The following is a 19032-nucleotide window of genomic DNA, read 5'->3' as shown; positions in this document are numbered from 1 at the left end:
CCCAACAACTGAATTAGAAAATGTGCTTTGACACAAAGATTATTTTCTTTTATGTCAGGAGCAGCCTCTTCCATTTCACAGCACCTTTAACATTATGGAACAGTGAAACGATTTCTATTTGGGAGCAAATTACACCTTTTTGTAAAGCAAAAACACGAAGATGTGATAAGGCTTTACTACAAAATAAAATGATAACACAGTTAGAGATCCATGTCAGAGTGTTGCATTGGTTTCAAAGGAAACATTTGTCATTTTCCAGATAATGATTTGGAAATGTAGTCATCCCCCTTTCTGGACTTGAACAAAGTGAAGGAGTAGATTATTTTGCAGTGCTGTCCTTTCTTTCGATAGGGGGGTGTATAAGTAATTTTTTGTTACTGCTATCTCAGTTGTCTTTTCAGAATTGATTTCAGAAGTCTGGACACTATATAACAAAAAACACAGCCCTGCCATCGTTTTTGATAGTTCTTTGTAGCCCATGTTCTATGGTGCACAGAGCAACGACTCTTCAGGAATCAGGATGGAGGTGTATAGTACAGAAACAAGAAACGAGTTAACATCACTGCATTCTCTAAGGTCATGGAAAATGCAGAAAGTTGTCTAAGAGCTTCGGTGCACTGAAATATTAATGTGGTGAAACAAGATCATACAGGCGTACTGTAGATGGGAGGTGAGCACTTAATCTCTTTAATCTACGTTCATCAAAGGGCACTAGGTTGCAGCAGTTGATATGAATCACAAAGGTTTAAAAGGAACAGGATAGAGCACACAATGCAGGTTAGAATAAAAATGGCACATGAAATAAAACTGTAACATTATTACTGTCATCTGGCACAGCAGAGGGGAAAGCAACGCTGCATCAAAGCCTGCTGTTACATCACTTGGTGTGTTGCCATGACAGTCAGCTGCTGTCACAGAACAGAAGACAATTAGGAGGAGGGACATGAAGAAAGAAGTGATTTCCATGCATGTGTGGTGCATGTGGTTATTTTGGGGTGAGCTGGAACAATAAATGTACTCTTTGATGTAATATTTGAAGAGACATACAGTTGAACCATTTCATTAAACAAGGTTTGTTTTTTTAAGTTTGTTTTTATTGCTCATCATGCTTCATATTTATGGCAGGCCAACAATAAACTGAAAGTCCACATGCCCAGGCTAGTCTGTTATGGTTGGACATTTCAAGCTTAATTGCTGTTTCATGTTCACTGGGAACTGTTTGACTCACCCAAATTAGCATTAGCTTGCTAATTTGCATTAGCAAGCTAATGCTAAACACTAAATGCCATGCCATCTTGCTAATTAAGTGACTGTGAACAGCTGGATAATATGTATGTAATATTTTGTGATAATGGTTGGTCCTATGGGTCATTGAAGGCACCTGAATCTGATTGGAACAGGTGACTTGATGTCGATAGGGAGTGTGGATCCCTCTAGTCTGTGTTACGCTGCTCTAAAATAAGATGCACAGAGTGCGCGGTGTGTATAGACATATATGCGTGCCCACTTGCTAATTGCAATGATAGAAAAGCAAACCGGTGAAATTCTCAGCCCGGCGCCAGACAACCTCAGCAGCGTGTGATCAACCAGTGGCTAGAACCCTGTTATTTTTTTATTTTTATTTTTTTAAGGCAGTAGTCCTCTTTGTCTTTGCTTCTTCTGTTTGTACAGATGCATCTCACCCCACCACAGATGCCTGACCAATCTTCTTCCATCTTTTCTTATTTTTTTAATTTTATTAGTCTCTGGAAAAGACCTTTGAGGTTCCCGGGGGACGGGCGGGATGGGACATATATTTTAAGACTTGGAATAGTAATATAAGCTTTTTTTATTTTTAATATTTTAATGACTACTTGGACATCACGATCATCCATACAGGCAACTGGATTTTGGATTGGCTCTCTGTTTCCACAGCACATGAACACATTGGCTGGCTGCACTTTTTATCCAGTCCACTTGAAACATCTGATAAAGTTTCACACTGGACCAGAACCTGTAGCAACTTACCCAAGCACACTTAGCCCTTTGCCTGTTTTTTTTAATGAGGTGTCACATTGTCAGACTGATCATGTCTTTGGGATTTTACATAAATACTCAAGAGTAATGCCATACAATATAATTACACTATGTGGACTGCCTTTCCCATCATCAAACCTGTATCTCAGTGCAGGCATATATGTTAGAAATAGTCTGCTGCGTGAGAAGATGTGTTGTGTCATTGCTCCACTGTCTTCTATAGAAAATTGAATTGAGATAGTCACAGGCTCTTACTGAGTACCACTTGATGAACTTAAGGAGAGTGATGTAAGCAGTGTGATGCTGAAACTCTCGAATAGCTTGCAGGCATTCCTCTGCACTGAAGCAAGATAAGAATAGCACTCACTCGTCTCCCTTTTATTGGCTAGCAAGTGTAGCTGCTCTGTTCTAGCAGGGCTGCTTTAGATGTAAAGAATGGTAAAGGGAAATGAATCGGGTGCCCTCTGGGTAGACTAGAGCAGCCTGGCCTTGGATATATTTGGCTCTGTCAGTTTGCATACTGCTCTGCAGTGGTCTGCAATTAGGCTGTTTCCTGTTTCAACACAGGATATGGTAGGGCTGTGAAGCTTGGCTCTCAGGGAGAATGCCAGGCTCTTTGAAGGAGATGCATCATTTTCATGGATCTAAAATTACACAGAGCTCTGAGTTGCTTCGTAAGTGAGAAAACAACTTGCTTTTGCTCAGTGAAATATAATCAAAGTAAAAGCTTGAGGCTCTTTTCAATTATGTCCACCCAAGATATGCAGAGCAAGTCAGAATGAGATCTGAATTGCACTCAAGTTGTTGTTGTTTATTCTCCCCCAATACTGACCCCTTTCAAACTGGCTTCATTTAAAGTTCATTAAAATTGGTCTAAAGACAAACAGTGTACGCATTCTCCCATTGATATCCAAATACAGCCCTTTCCTGCCTCCATAAGAACCACTGGAAAAAATGCGTCAGCCACTTCCTCCTACTCATGCTCCACCCTCCCTGTTTTAACTTCCTGTTCTCTGGACTGGGTGGAAGTGAGATGCTTGAATGGAGCCTACTGTGAGAGCCCTTTTGTTACTACTTTTATCTGTTGCTATATTGAACTACTTTGTGTATTTATTGCTAATAGTGTGTATAATAGAAATAATAATAACACTTTAAAGCACAATGTGGCAGTTAATTCGGCAGCTTCAATAAAAACACATTCTCTTTTCAGATGCACAAAGACAATCCAAGGCACACATATAAAAACACCAGTGCTACATAAAATATTTTACTCACATGTAATTTTCTGGCTATGCACATACATGCGTACATCCTTTCTCTCTTCCCTGTGTGACCGTATCAAGGTCATCATGAAAAAGTGAGTAAATGAAGTAAGATGCTCTATAGTGTCAGCTGTTATCAAAGGGCAGGAGAACCTTCTCCTCTTTTACAGCCTCCAAATTTTAGAATTTAATCCAATCTGTATAACAGCGCTAGATAAATGAGTCTGCTGCATCATGAAAATCAGCCAAATTAAAATAAGTCTTAAATACATTTGTCTTTACTTCAGTCATATTCAGTGAAATACACACAGTGGCTGTGGAAAAATGTGGAAATACTCTTGATTTTCTTCTTGCACATTGTGCAAAAAAACAATTTTTTTCTGAGATGTGTGTATTGTTTGGCGTGAATATTTTGTGTACTGACTCATGATTGGCACTATACAATTCTTTGGGGAATCTTTGACCAGCATGGTGGTGCAGTGTTTAGCACTGTTGTTTCACAGCAAGAAGGTTCTGGTTTGAATCCATTGGCTGACTGAGGCATTTCTGTGTGCAGTTTGCATATTCTCCCCATGCGTGTGTAGGTTCTCTCTGGATACTCTGGCTTCCTCCAACAGTTCAAAGATGTGCATGGGTTAGCTAAATTGGCCATAAGTCTGAATGTGAGCATGAGTGGTTGTCTGTCTTTATTAGCCCTGTGATGGACTGATGACTTGGAGTGACAGATGGACTGATTGAACCAGGCAACAAGATGTGGTTGTTATTTGGTTACTGTGGATATGCGCTTGTTTGTTGTGTGTCCTTATGCTATGATATAGACTGTGATAATGCAGAAGAAAGTACATACTCAGTGGTTGTTGGTTGTATTTCTAATGCCTTTTACTTTTATGTCTTACAGCTCTCATGGTACTAGTTAAACAGTGACCGCTACCTGCCTGAGGACACCTCCTGCCTAATTCCCTTCATCATGTCTGGGATCCATGTAAGTGAAGATCGTGTGGCTTGTTCTCTTTTTTTTTCCTGTTTTCCCTCATTTTATTATTTATTTATTTATTTTTTTTTTTTACCTTACCCATTTTATGGGTGTACGGGTAGTAAAACACTTAACCAACATTCCTCTCTACATTTCAAAGTACCTGTTTTAATCGACCCAGTTGAAGATGAGATAACATGCTACTGAGCAATTTTGAGATGCATCAGTAGCATTTTTTTAGATGCTCTGTATGACTACAAAGTCTATAAAAGCTTTCAATCCAACTTCTTCCAGTTTAGATGTGATACTGATACCTTTGTTTTGGGAATCTGCTGATATCAGTCCAATACCAGCTTTACAAGGTTTAAGTAAAAAAAAAAAAAAAAGAAGTTATTCTATTGACGTCATTTATTTGAACTGGTCTTATTTCCGCTCAGTGGAAGAGTCTTCACTGTAGACTGCTGTCATTTATGATTGCCATAGTTTCTTCTTACACTGCTCTCCTTGGGTGCACCTGCACTCACACAAGCCGCACGTGGAGTGGAGCTGACAAGACAGATGAAGTGAAATAATAATAATCAAGTTGACAAGAGCACGTTATGTAACTGGAAGTGCAGTAAAAGCTTCCCAGCAAGTCTTAAAGTGAACATAACAAGAAAGCATAGTCATCGTCTGAGCTTTTCAGTCACATCAACCAACTAGACCACAGGTTGCAGTTAAGTCCAAAACTATTGCAAACATACAAAAAAAATAAAAAAAAATGACTACTAGCATTGCAGGTGTGAAATGCCTCCAAATTGCTAAATTGCTAGTTTCTTCCATACTAGCACTAGGTGTGCTGCTGATGTATGGTGTGGTAGTGAATCGACTGGCTTGTCATCACTGATTCCCAGTCTCATCTTTGATCAAACTGATAACCGATTTCCCAATATCAGTTTGATGCATCTGTACTTTAATTTATATGTGTACGTATGTGTATGAAGTTCAACTATTCCAAGTTCCTGTGATCTTGTTTGCTAATCATTAAATAGTCTTCAGTGTCCCTCCGAAGGTTAATATGTCCAAGCACCAGCTGTCTGGTTTTGTTAATGTTTGAATTAGATCACAAGGTTCTCTCACTAGATTAAAACACTGTAGCATACTCTTTCTTGATCCAGTTTCTTGACTGTGTGATCACTGCGCCGCCCGCACCGTAACACAGCATGTGTATGTGGTCGCCGCCCAGGCAAATTCGAAGATAACTGAGGGTTATCTTCGAATTTGCACATAGTAAATACTTCAGCAAGGGTTTGAGTTGTCACCTGAGAAAGCATTGTGCCAAAAACAAAAGAAATCTGTTTAGACTTGAGAAAAAGAATTTCTTGATGCTCACAAAGCAGGAGATGGGTTTACAAAGATATCAGTGTTTCTGAGTGTCAAGAACTGAAGTATCATCAAGAAATTCAAAGAGAGTCACTGAGCACAGAACAAGCCTGGCAGTAGTAGGAAGTGAATGATTAACTCTAGAAGACTCTAGAAAGAAATCTAGTGATAGATGTGTCTAAAGTCCCCAGAACAACTGCCAAGACACTAGTGAATGATTTTGTTAAGTTGGAAATCGTAGTCTAATAAAAGACAATCACTAGAACCCTGCATGGGAATGGACTCCAAGGTTGCAAACCAAGAAAAACTCCACTTCTGCAGAAGACCTCTTCAAGCCAGACTGAAGTATGCTAAGAACAACCTGGAGAAAGATTATGCATACTGGAAGTGCATCCTTTGGTCAGATGACATGAAAATAGGGTTCTTTGGCTATAGAGACGCTGCTTATGTTTGGAGAAAGAAGAGTAGGGCATACAGCCAAAAAGAACACAGCCCCCATTGTAAAACATGGGGGTGGGAGTATTATGCTGTGTGGATGCTTCAGTACTTCTAGAACTGGGACTCTCGTCAAGGTGGAAGGAATCATGAAGAAAGGAGGATATGTGATGACTTTGAAAGAAACCCTCAAACAGTCAGCAGCAGAACTGGGTCTGGGTTGTCTCTTTGTCTTCCAGCATGATGACAACCCAAAGCATATGTCGCTTCTGATGAAGAGCTGCCTTCAGAAGACCAAATCAAACGCTATTGACTGGCCTGTGAGGTGAACTGATGACCAAGGTCCATGCTGGAAGACCATGTGAAGTAATGAGAGATGGGATTGCTCAGGAGACGTGTGAGAGACTTATTGAAAACTACAGCAAATGTCTGCAGGCTGTTATCCAGGAAAAAGGATACACAATTATTAGCATCAGGAGGGCTAATAATTTTGACTCTGGTAGTTTTTAGTTTCTGTAAAATCATTTAGTTTCTGTGTGTATAGTAAAATAATGTAGGTATCCAAAATAAAACTAGGATGTTTGGAAAAGCTGTGTTAAACATCACTTGGATAATAATAAAAAAGAAAATTTTTCATAGGTGGGTTAATAATTTTGTCCTCATCTGTATAGTCAGTGGGGCATTTTGACCCAAAATATTTTGGAGACCTTCAGTGTGACCCATTGGTAATGTTACCAAATCGTGTCCAAAAGGTCAAAGCTGTATTGTGCATCTGTCAGCATCCAGTCCTCCTGTGGGGTGGTGGGATGGGGGAGCTTGAGTAAGCAAATATAATAAACCATCAAACTAACTTGTATATCACCCAGGAGGTGAATTTGAGGTTGATAATTTACATCCTGTTCTCAAGTGCTTCCCTCTTAGGAAAACTGTTGTTAAAAATATACGAATGTAACTTGGTGTTAAATTTAGCCATAGTTTTCCCCCCCAGCTGTTTTGTGTGTTGCATGAGGCTATGTCTTAAATTACTTAAGAGCCGCAAGGAAATTTCCCCCAATGATACATTATGTCTAGCAAAGCCTCGATTTAATAAAGTTCTTTTCTTGATGTGACCACATGGAAATTAATGCCATGGGAGAGGCAAGGGTTTTTTTGTTTGTTTTTTTTCTTTTTTCTTTTTTGTGTCATGGCAGCCGTCAAACTCTTAATGCTCTATCGACTGAGACAGACACATTCACAGCCTCCACTGCAAATAAAGCAGCTTGTTCAAGGACCCTACTCGCTCACTCACACCTGCTGCTTTGTTCTCTGGCTTTGTCATTTCGTGTTATTGAGGCACGATTTTGATCACACCGCTGTGCTGATCTAACAGTGCAAGCTGAATGCTCTGTTTTCCTTTCTTTTCTGTCATTTATATGTGTCACTTGTAGCTGTGGCTTTTAGACAAATCAGATTGACAGTAAGTGCAACTATAGTACAGAGACTTTGTTGAGATTCTAAGTCGGTGTGGTGTAGTGAACAGGCAGCAATTCTCACTGAAAGCAAAGATTGTTTTTGGACACACACAAAGGTGTTTATAGTTTTCTCTCTGGCTGACTTGATCTCTAAGCAGGTACAAGTCTGGTAAAGTTTTGCTGGGAATAAGCAGAGATCAGCATATTTAATTAACCTGCTGTTCATTAACTCACAGTCGTAAACTCATGGAGCGGTAGAAGAGCTGTAACAGTCATTTGAAAATGAAAAATATCCATTTTGAAATGACATGCTTGAAGGTAAATGTTCATCCTCAAAATGGAATGAAGTAGCTGATAAATTTAAACATGATTGATACTTAAAAACTTTTCAGTAGCTTGGAAGTTTTCAGCAGCTTCCATCTCAAGATTAGTTTCAATTATGCAATTTAATGGTTAAATTTCCTTTTAAATTACACATTCAAATGTCTTTAATCATAAATATGTTTATCAAGCTGATGTGACTCAGCCGTCTAGCCAAAGAGAAACACATTTAGGGTACACCAGTGATTTCATTTTTCTATCATATGTAACTGAAAGGCTGCATGCAGGCCCAATGCAAGATAAATAAGGACCGAATGATGTAAAACTTCTCTTGTTGAGTCCAAGAATTCAAATTTGGAGCTGGAAATGAGTATCATAGGTCCCATTTAATTCCTCTTAGCTGCAGACTGTAGATTATCCAGATGAATTTTATTTGGATAACAAAGCAGAAACACATTTTGGCTTTGGACACGTAGGTATTATGTAGGTGTGTGGGTGTGTGTGGGGGTGTGTGTGTGTGTGTGTGTGTGTGTAAAATGTTGGCAACTGGGCAAAAAGGAGAAAAAAACAGTCACTGTTTAGTTATTACTTCCTTTTGATATGGCATTGCAGTTTTAACATTTTGCCAGGATTCAAATGACTACCTCGGGGTGTATTATTTCTGCCTTTGAAGTGGGTAATGTTAAAATTCACAGCTCAACAGAGATGAATTTTTGCTTGCCATCTCTGCCACACCTTTTGTTCATGTCCCATTTTAATTCTAGTTTAATAAACTATTTTAATGGCAGCACAGTGGCTCAGTGGTTATCACTGTTGTCTCACAGCTTGCAACCATTTCCATGGAAGCTCCAGTTTCTCCCACCACTGGGAAGAAAAGGACCTGCTGGATTAATGTTAATGTTGCGTGCACTGGTCCAGGAGGCTGTTGTAAAAATGTGCTACTTATGAATTTATTTGTTGCAGTTTTATTGGATTTAAACAGATTTAACACAATAAATCATATTGGAAGTTTAAAAAAAAACTACAGGAAGAAGAACAAACTCTCTAAAGAAACATTCAGAATAAGAACTGTATTTCTGGCAGGCTGTGGTATTAATAAGTGTATCATAGTCTCATAACATTGTGATGAGGACTTGTTCTCCCCCTCCCCAATCACCTCTTTGCCTCTAAACTCTGTTATTGTGTTCTGTAATTTGTTTCGTTCAGCTCCTAATGAGTTACACCAGTAGATAATGTTGGTTCTTCTGTGTTTTCTGTAATCTAGGCACCATGGACAAATGGCACAGAGTGTGTAGCCAAGTATAACTTTCAGACTGCCAACGAACAGGACCTACCCTTCTGTAAAGGAGATGTACTGACCATCATCGGAGTCACGAGGGTAAGAGAACAGGTGTCTTAAATATGGTTGTTCCAGCTAAACTCTTAGAGGTCCCATTTCTCAATAATGGATCATGTACCAAAGATAAGACTTATAAAATTGCCTCTGTATGTTGAAAACAGTATACAGAGAGATAAGTATAAAAGGACATTTTTTCTTTTTTCATCTTTTTTTTCTCCCTGCCCTGAAATGTGTCAGCTACAGTACCTATATGATATATGCCTCATATCTTTATATTATTCTATTTTATGCTGGACTGTAAGATAATACTAGTGCTTTCTGCTTGAAGTGCGATGATGAGACAACCAAATGCTTTATCCTTAATAAAGTAATAAATGACTTTGTATGGTACAAAACAAATAACTGCATGAAAAAAAAAGTATATCAGCCTTAAAAAACCTTGAGATTCCAGTGAACATAATCCTATCAAACAGCTTTATAGCCTCAGTCGGTGGGTTTCCTTTTAGCTGGAGGCACTCGCTGGTTTCTGTTGATGCAACAGCTTGTGCCCACAAATATCTGATTGAACCAGTGGGGCTGGAGTGGATTTTGGCTTCCATTCTCCACTGGGTCTATCTAACTGTGTTGCGTTATCTCTGAGGTGCAGAAGTGCTCTTTACCTGCTAAACGGTATGTGGTGTATTAAGATGGTACCACACCTCAGGTATGGTATTACAGCTGTGTTGTGGCATGTTCGACTGTTTCAGGATCCTAACTGGTACAGGGCAAGGAACCAGGTGGGCAGAGAGGGCACCATCCCAGCTAACTATGTCCAGAAAAGGGAAGGCGTCAAGTCAGGAGGGAAACTCAGTCTTATGCCGTGAGTACTTGAATGGATAAACCCAGCAAGATGTGTTTGTGTTGCTTTGCATTTCTTTTTAAGTCCACACAAACCTTTCTTACAGTGCAAGTTATGATAAAATGCATTATAAAAGCAGGGTGACAAAATTTCTGAAGTAAGATTACGTTTTGAAATAACATTTTTCAGGAAATTGCCAAAGTTCTTCAGGATTGTGGCAAAATGCAGCAATAATCAAGATACTAATGGTCTGTGTCTTGTATCTCAGACATCCCTAAATGTATGAACAAGTTGTTATAGCTCCATTCACTTCTGTTTCCCGCTGTGAGGAGAGAGAAACTAATCTTGACTTCAAAAGATGAAAATTCCCTGTGCCTTCTGTTGTGTGTTCCTGACTCCCATAGAGGCCAGAGCCAGCTGTGCACTAGATTTGAGTGACGTTTTGAAACTCCAGCTATTCAGAAAGAGGAAAACATAACGAGAGGCATATGCAAATGAAACGAGACAGGAAAGCCGAGCTGCTGCAGCCGTCACGTAGCTGTGAGATGTTGAAAGCTTTGAGAGCTGCCACACCATTTGTGTTTACTCTTGAAATGGTAATAAATAAGGGTTTAAACTTTGCAACGCTGTTGAAAGTTCTTTTAATTTCAGTGGGATATACTGACAATGCAAGAAAAAGAATAGTTCCACTATGAATTATGGTATGCTGGAACAAACGCATTTGAGTTCATTAAGTCAAAGCTGGATTACAGTTTTTCCAGTCTTGGAAGTATCTCATTTTCCTTTCATTCTAGTTTGACAATATCCAGTGATACGCATATGCTGTACCTTTCAAACATTGTACAACAACAGTGAACCGTCCTCGTGCTCCTAGAAGGAAATCATTAACACAGTAAAGGTGTCAGCTATCACTTTGGATAGAAAGTGAAATGCATAGTAGTCTTGTCAGTATTGCATGTGCGGCTCACGCTATTTTAGTGGTATGGCTCAAACATCGTGTTGGCAGGAAACATTTAAATAGACTTTTGACCCTCTTTGTCTCTCTTCATCAATTGCTGCTAAAAGCTCTGACCTCTCCGTTTGCCACCTCTCGTACATCTGTTCGCACCATTTTAAATTAGTTTACTGTGTCATGCGGCTCAGGCATGTTGTTTTGTGTGTGATACGAGGAGGCCTGATGGTACATTAACTTAAAATTAGGCGTGTGCAGCTATGAGGGATTTGTGAACACACAACATTGATTATTGAACACCAGTACAGGCAACAGCTTTAATTAAGCTGTAGCTCAGGTTAAATTTAATGAAACTTGGTTTTAGCCGTTACCAAATTCCCTTCTCATAGAAAGAAGCGAGGAAGGAAGACGCTGCTATGAAACTCATTCACTACTTTTAGTTTGATTTGACTCCCAAATATTTAGCATGCTTTCACATCCTGACCTCCTACTCTAATTGCTGCCTTTGAGATCACTGCATAACTCAGTGTTTTTAAACTCCAGCCATCAGAGGTTGTTCCTCTGGATCCCACAGGGACTTGTGGATTTTAAGAATCACTAACAAATGTCTCAGAGAGGACCTCTCCCTCTCCTCTGGGTTTCATAAGGGTTCGTCTGTGGTCGTCGGTCTTCATGTTCACCCTGACCAGTTGATACTCAGCTGTAGATACAGTAATTGCCTCCCTTACTTGACTCTGCTTTGTCTGCTGCCCTCATGTGGCAGCCATCATCCGCCACATGTAACAGCACCACCCAAAAGAAAGCTGGGGTATTCAACTCTGCTGTCTTACTCATTCCTTCCATGTTGTGCAAAACATGTTGTTCACATTCTTTTATTTTAGTATGATGTCAGTTCTTAAAACTGCAGTTAATTTCTGGGGACAAAGCTCTGAGTGTGTGTCCACCACTGGGCTTTGTGTCTCTGCGGCCATCCGCACTTGGCGCCCGCTCTCGGATTATTGGGAGTTAAAGAGCTGCTGTCCATCGGAGAAGCTGCCTGCCCTGATCTAATCAACTCAACCCGTGTTAAGCAGCTTTGCCACAAGGGCCTCTGCTGTCTGAGGAGACCGAGTAGAGTGGTTGAAGAGAGAGGGGGGGTGACAGAGGCAGCCACGGGAAAACGGGCTAAATAAGTTATAGCTGTTAATTACCTCTCATTGACCGACCAATGCAGAAAGGGAGACTTTGTGCTTTGCTACTGTTGCTGGCTAATTTGACCTTTCATACAAGTAGTGGCATAAATCAACAGGGTACAATGGGATACCCCATCGTCTTTATGCTTAATACCACAGATCGATAGCCATGAGTGAAAGGAAATTCAGAATCATGAAATGAGTTTCTGTTGTAGTAAACTAAAATTATTTAATAGGGAAAACCAAAATACATTAGTAGAATAGTAGTTAGAAAAATGTTGTGTACAAGAGAATTGTAAAGACAGCGGTACAGTAGATCAAAGTGTGATGCAGATGTTTAATCAGTAGTCAGTAGTCTATAGATGCATCCACCAAGCCATATGGAGAGGCTGAAGGTTGAAGCTAGCTTCTAAATCATGAAGCAGGCGCTTTGTTTGTTGTTACAACCACCAGAATTGTGATCAGCTTTTTAGCTTAGCGGGAGCCTGAGTTTTTTGTTTTTTTTTTTCTTTTCTCCCTCCTCCTTTTGCTACAGCGGGTGGTGAAAGGTCAATCCGTCTCTTGGTCTGCCTGACCTCAGTCAGGAATGGGTGACTTGGTTTTATCCTGCTCACCGCCTTGTCTGAGCAGCTTTTGCATTTTCCTGTTATTGCAGTGCCTGTATGTCAGTTTCCGACTCTGCCCCAGGCTCTGTGTGTGTGTGTGTGTGTGTGTGTGTGTGTGTGTGTGTGTGTGTGTGTGTGTGTGTGTGTGTGTGTGTGTGTGTGTGTGTGTGTGTGTCTTTGAGCACCATGTTTCCTGTTGTACAGGTACTTTTTCACTGACTCCCCAAGATGAGACAGCCTCGCCCTTGCACCATTCAAGCTGAACAGGGTGGAAGTGCTGCTGTCGGCTTCCTATTACTGCCCCTCTCTTGTTTTTCACTTCTCATTTCAGAGGAAGGCTGTGGGCCATGATGCATGGAAGTGGGTGCCTCTGTATGGTTGAAAATTTTTTTTTTACTTTTTGGGGAGAGGATATGTAGGCCCTCCTGATGCTGTTAACACTATTTTCAGGAGTTTCTCTTTAAAAATGACACAAGTTGTGCTTCTGTACACAGATCAAACACTGCCATTGTTACATTAACCCTTTAGGTGTGTGTGGCCATGTGACACTGCCAGTCAGTCCTCTGTGTTTCCTTTTTGTCTAAGAGAATCTCTCTCCCTTTTCACCCCACTTGTCCTTCATTTCCCTCCTCTCTTCACTCCCTCCAGCTGGTTTCATGGGAAGATAACTCGGGAGCAAGCAGAGCGGCTCCTCTACCCTCCAGAGACGGGATTATTCCTGGTGCGGGAGAGCACCAACTATCCTGGCGATTACACCCTGTGCGTCAGCTGCGACGGCAAGGTGGAGCACTACCGCATCATCTACCACAATGGCAAACTCACCATCGATGAGGAGGAGTACTTTGAGAACCTTATGCAGCTGGTGGAGGTGAGGAAGGATGGAGGATGTAGCTGTTGTTTGTGCTCTAATTTTTCTTTACATAACATCCTTAATAACCATAGTACCACTGGTGTTCAGTTTGGCAGCAAAAAAGGATAAATGTCCTCTCATCGGCATTGTTTCCTGCTGGTTTGTGTGTCTTTAACACCTGAAAGACTTCAGGCATTCAGCTGAACCTCAGAGAGCTATGTGTAAAAAAAAAAAATGAAACCTTAAATGTTACCTTGTTTTCGTTTTGGTGCATACTTCCTCTATCCTGAAAGTCACGGCGGTTAAATAAGGGTAAAATTTTTTCAGGCAGCTCAAATTAAAGCGTTTATTCTTAAAATACCTGTTGTAGCAAAAAAAAAAAAAAATTTGGTTATTCTACAAAGTTTATTCCATCTTAGGGGTTCCCCAATAAAGAGTGGCTCCATAGTTTAGTGGCTAACACATTTGCCAAGATCCTGGTTTGAGAGCAGGCTGAGACCCAAATGGGAGGGTTGCTATTTGAAGGTCATTCGGTGTAAAAAAAAAAAAAAGAATCTGCCAAATAAAACGTGTGGATCTATCCACTGTCCTGACCCCTTGTGAATAAGGGAACAAGGTTTCTTCAAAAAGACTGAGGAGCTCAAAAAAAAAATTACTACGCAAGAAAACAACCCCCCCCTCCCTAAAAGTTAGTTATATAATTCCTATGAGAATTTGTTTGTTTTAAGTCAAGTGTTTATGCCCACAGATGTGCTACTTCTGTCTGTCAGAGGTGTTTTAGATCTTCTCACAGCTCACGCTGGACAAAAGATCTGTTTCTTATCTATTACAGGGCTACTTACTTATTTTCTACGACCAAATATTGTTGCTCATTGTCCACTACGTTGCACAGTGATGCCATCAAATTCTGTTTGGTTTACTCGTTGTGACCTAGTTGGTCATTAGCATTTAAACTAAGATGGCATTTCTGCTTATCTCAACAAATAAGTCTTATTTCTTTTTTTGTTAGGAATAACAATTGGAGTCCATCTTCTAAGTTATGCGTTAGTTATATGGTGATAAATCATGCAGCAGTTTGATTACATAACTGTAAAGGACACACACGGAGTATCCCTGTGGACTTCTCCCAAAACTCTGACTCAAGTACGCATCCTTCAAAAAGCTGTCTGATCCTCTCACTCCATGACTGCTGTCTGTAAGCTGGTTCAGAGGAAGGACAGAGTGTGGAAAGGGGAAGATGGGGAGACATGATGACAGCAAGGGAGAGAGAGCGAGATAGAGGCCTTTCATCCTCTTAGATAAAGAGAAGAGCTGGATTGGCAGCTATCACACTTTTAATTGGGCCTCATCTTTTTGCCTTGCGGGGCGTTGGAAGTGGACAGGCAGGAATGTGCCAGCTGGCAACAAGACCATCTACATCCCCCAGTGCATTCTTGTTATCAGCCACCCACAATCTACCCCCCCCCCCCCCCCCCCCCCCCCCCACACACACACACACACACACACACACACACACCCTCGAGGCTCAGTTCTGCCTCCACTTCCTTTCTCCACCTCCCTCCCTCCCTCTGCCTTTCTCTCTTTGTGTTCCCTTGTGGATACCTGGCATATTGCTTTCTGTCCTCCTCTCTCATTTCAGTATTTTCCTTTCACCCTCTGCTGTCTCCCACTCTGTACTTTACCTCGCTTTGTTTTTGTCTTTCCATCTCTCTACGTCTTTATCCTGTAGCCTGTCCGCGTTCCCTTGTGTTTTCTCTCTCTGTAATTGCCTATGATAGAATTCCTCACATTCTTGTGTGTTTTTCCGGCTTGCTCAGTGTTCCTCTGCTCTGCTGTTATCCTTCATGTAGACCTACACATCATATGCTAGTAGACCCATGCTTGCTTCAAGTTGATTGGTGCAAAGATGGCTCCATATGGTATTTTCAGGGGTGTAATTGCACGGTCTTAGTATTGTCTGTTAGGGTACTCACTGGCTGTTTTTACTCTGTGATCACACCTTTCTCTGTTAATTACACATGGGAAGATTGTGGTTTGGCCACTAGTGTATTAAAATACATTTTGATGCATTCTAAGGCTCCATTTAAGTGATTGTTATGTTACATAAGCAGTGTTAATTAAGCTCCTTTCAGAGCTGTCTTTACCATGCATTTTCCAGGATCATATAAGCAACACTTCATAAATAATAAATGATACCAGCGGTGAATGCTGTATATAATCTAAATGCTTAATTTTGTATATAGCTGTGGCCGTTTTACATGTGCAGCTAATTTGTCAGCCTTAGTGTTAGTAATATAACAGGAGCACAGCCTTCCTTCACCATGCTGCCCCCTGGTGTTTGAAATCATAGCTTACAGTCTGTAGTTGTCAGTCTGCAGTTGTGTAACACTGGACACAAAGAGGTTTCATGACTTATGTAACCTCAGCTATCAGTTAAGAAGACACTGATTTATTTTCACTTCCTTCCTTCTTTTTTTGCCTTTCTTTGCAATTTAAAATAGATGGTCTTTATTTCTTTACTTGCATTAATAAACAAAGAGTCTGCCTGTGTAATACTGACCTAAATTCTTGATATCGACTGGGGATAGATTGCTGTGCTACCTGTCTAGGGGTGAACTGTAAGGTGTGAGATGGTGACCTTTCTCACACCCACACACACTCTTCCTTGTTCCCACAGTAGATGCTCCCCAGGTCCTCATCTTCCAGCAGGGGAGAAATTCCTCAACCTTTGTCAGATGCTGTAGTTCAGGGCAGCATTAATACTGTCAGTGTCCATCAGAGGCTTATATATTTCCGAAGTTTATTAGTTCATTCTTATTTTCCTTATTTTCTGTTGCTGTGGTGGATGCTCATATTAAATATGTCCAGAGTTTCAAGTAACATACAAGTAATCTCTTTGAGCCAAAAGCACAGACTGCTTTGTGAGCGTCGGTGACCCACGCACAAACTTTCAAATCTTCTGTTTGCACAGGACAGCCAATCAGAAGCAAGCTGATGTAAAGAGAAGGAAGCTAAAATGTTTCAGACAGTGGATAGGTCCCTGTGTGAGATTAATAAGGAAGTGTTGTGACCTTAGACCTTTAAACTTTGGTGTGTTTAGATATAGTGGATCAGCTGTCTTTTCAGTTACATTACTTCAAACAAAAAAATGGAGCTTTTAAAGTACATTTTAAAGTAATAAAGTAATAAGAGTCTTGTGACCCCCCCCCCCCCCCCCCGCAAATCTGTTCTTATGTACTTTGTAAATGGAGCTGATAACAAAAACACAGTGCTTAAACTTCAGTCGAACACCATTCCGTGTCTTTTTTTTTTTTTTTTAACTTTTGTATTACACTGTAATTCTCCTCAACTTTGCTGCTCCTGTTTTATTCCATCTTTTATATGGAAATAAGGCCGGGATTCTGTTGTCCCTTGAGACGGGCCTCCTCATCTTTGGCAAAGATGCATGTTGATAAAAGGTAAACCTGTCACGCTGTATCTGTTTGGCGGATGGAGCCCCCCTCATCAAATCGTACAACACAGCTTGAATCTTTTTTTCATCGCTACCTTCACGTTTTTCTGTAGAGGGTGGCCTCAAACATCAGCCTCACTTTTGTTTTGCATATCAAAAGCTTGAATACAGACTCAACAGTCTGAAGGAATCCAGTAACATCACTTTCTGGTAATTGAACTAGGTCCACAGTGGCACAGTACCGTGTATACTGCAGATTTAAATTCAATGAAAACCTGTATGAGAGAGAATTTTCTTTGTCACTTTCAACACAGCATGCAGAATTTTTTCCCTCATGTATGGAGATTATGTTTAATTCTCTTAAACTTTTTTCTCTCCAGCACTACACCAAAGATGCCGATGGCCTTTGTACCAGGCTGATTAAACCCAAATTGATGGAGGGAACAGTGGCAGCGCAAGACGAATTCTCCAGGAGTAAGAGCACACAGAGCTCATTACACAGCCCAGAGGGACACTGGCACCAATGCACACAGGGACACTTTGTTATGCTTGTCTTTATATGCCACATTAACCTCACAGTATCAGATGCATGAACACACACAGTGTACAGAGAAATCCTGTGTCTCCTATGAGCTTTAATAGCATTAATCAACAGAGGGTGTTTAATCTCTGTGTGGCCGGGAACGACTGCTGGGCTTCACCGTCTCTCAAGGTCAATCTCCACCTCTGTCTGTCTTTATTTACCCTCGCATGCCCATCTGACCCGGCTAATTCTTACACCAGAGACATGAGAAGATTAATTCTCACTCCCAAAGGATATACATCATTGTAAAAGTTATTTTAACAAAAAAATGTTTGCCATGAAATGAAACATTTGAAGTTCTTGAACTGCAAAGTGATAACGTGCTGTAAGAGGATTTTTTTTTTCCTGTTTCATAACACATTTATAGAATAATATTATTACTTACAGCACGATTACCGAGTGTCATTAATGTCCTCTCTCGGCAGGCGGCTGGGCCTTGAACCGAAAAGAGCTGAAACTCCTCCAGACTATTGGCAAAGGGGAGTTTGGAGGTGAGAAACTGATTTATTTACATTTCATGCATCAGGTCAGGGTCACCTTGCAGAATGTACTAAAACTTGACCTTGTTTGTGTCCTTGTCAGATGTGATGGTAGGAGACTACAGAGGGACCAAGGTGGCGGTCAAGTGCATCAAAAATGACGCTACAGCACAGGCTTTCATCGCTGAGGCTTCTGTCATGACGTAAGCTCTGCAGCTATTGTTTTTGTCCTTCGCACCACCTGTAAAATACATTTGTGTCTGTCTGCAGACACATTTTCCTCTTTCAAATATAAGGTCGTCCTCAGTCACTGGCTCGTTTTTCTGCTTGTTTTTGTGGGCACAAGGTGATGATGAATATTTTTTATATTTTTCTGCAAGCTTACCCCATATTTCTTTCTGTTTCTGTGCTTGAACAGGCAGCTGAGGCACAACAACCTGGTGCAGTTGCTAGGGGTAATTGTGGAGGAGAGTGGCAGTCTCTATATTGTCACAGAATACATGGCTAAGGTAAGTCAAGGTGTTCTCTCCTGAAAAGTTCTAAAACTGCAAATGGCATGTTCTCATGTTTTCTATCAAGGGTTTAAAGAATAATTCAACCCTTTGGAAGTCAGATGTTTTTGCTTTATGGCAGAATTCCAAAGTATTACAAAGAATTATAACAAAATTAAAGCCATGCTCATGAAACAACTAATCTGTCATTAGCCTAGCTTACCATAAAGTTCAGAGACATTGGGAAACAGCTAGGCTGGCTCTGTGCAGTGGTTACAAAAGATTTAGATGTTGTTTTTTCATCTTTACAAAGAGTTGCATGTAAAATGAAAGCTTAGTGTTTCACAGGGGGTTACAGACTGTGTGCTGGAGGAGGCACTTACCTCCAAGTGAAGAAATGGTCAAGTCTGTGACCTTTTACTTAAACAAATGTTTCTGTCTGTCATGGTTTG

At 40.6% G+C, this 19032-nt stretch overlaps 1 protein-coding gene across 1 annotated transcript in view; it reads left to right on the top strand.

Annotated features, from left to right (window-relative positions):
- cskl (c-src tyrosine kinase-like) overlaps window positions 1-19032 on the top strand; it is a 50214-nt gene that overhangs the window by 27189 nt on the left and 3993 nt on the right. Inside the window, exons 2-9 of the mRNA XM_030726306.1 lie at window positions 4177-4260; window positions 9085-9198; window positions 9906-10018; window positions 13375-13594; window positions 17408-17501; window positions 18036-18101; window positions 18193-18292; window positions 18508-18598. Of these exons, the coding sequence (XP_030582166.1) occupies window positions 4246-4260; window positions 9085-9198; window positions 9906-10018; window positions 13375-13594; window positions 17408-17501; window positions 18036-18101; window positions 18193-18292; window positions 18508-18598 (813 nt within the window). The 5' untranslated portion in view covers window positions 4177-4245. The remainder of the gene's footprint in view (window positions 1-4176; window positions 4261-9084; window positions 9199-9905; window positions 10019-13374; window positions 13595-17407; window positions 17502-18035; window positions 18102-18192; window positions 18293-18507; window positions 18599-19032) is intronic.

Source organism: Archocentrus centrarchus, chromosome 3 (assembly GCF_007364275.1).
Source record: "Archocentrus centrarchus isolate MPI-CPG fArcCen1 chromosome 3, fArcCen1, whole genome shotgun sequence".
In the NCBI taxonomy this organism is placed as follows: domain Eukaryota; kingdom Metazoa; phylum Chordata; class Actinopteri; order Cichliformes; family Cichlidae; genus Archocentrus; species Archocentrus centrarchus.
This window is presented reverse-complemented; position numbering and strand designations above follow the sequence as displayed.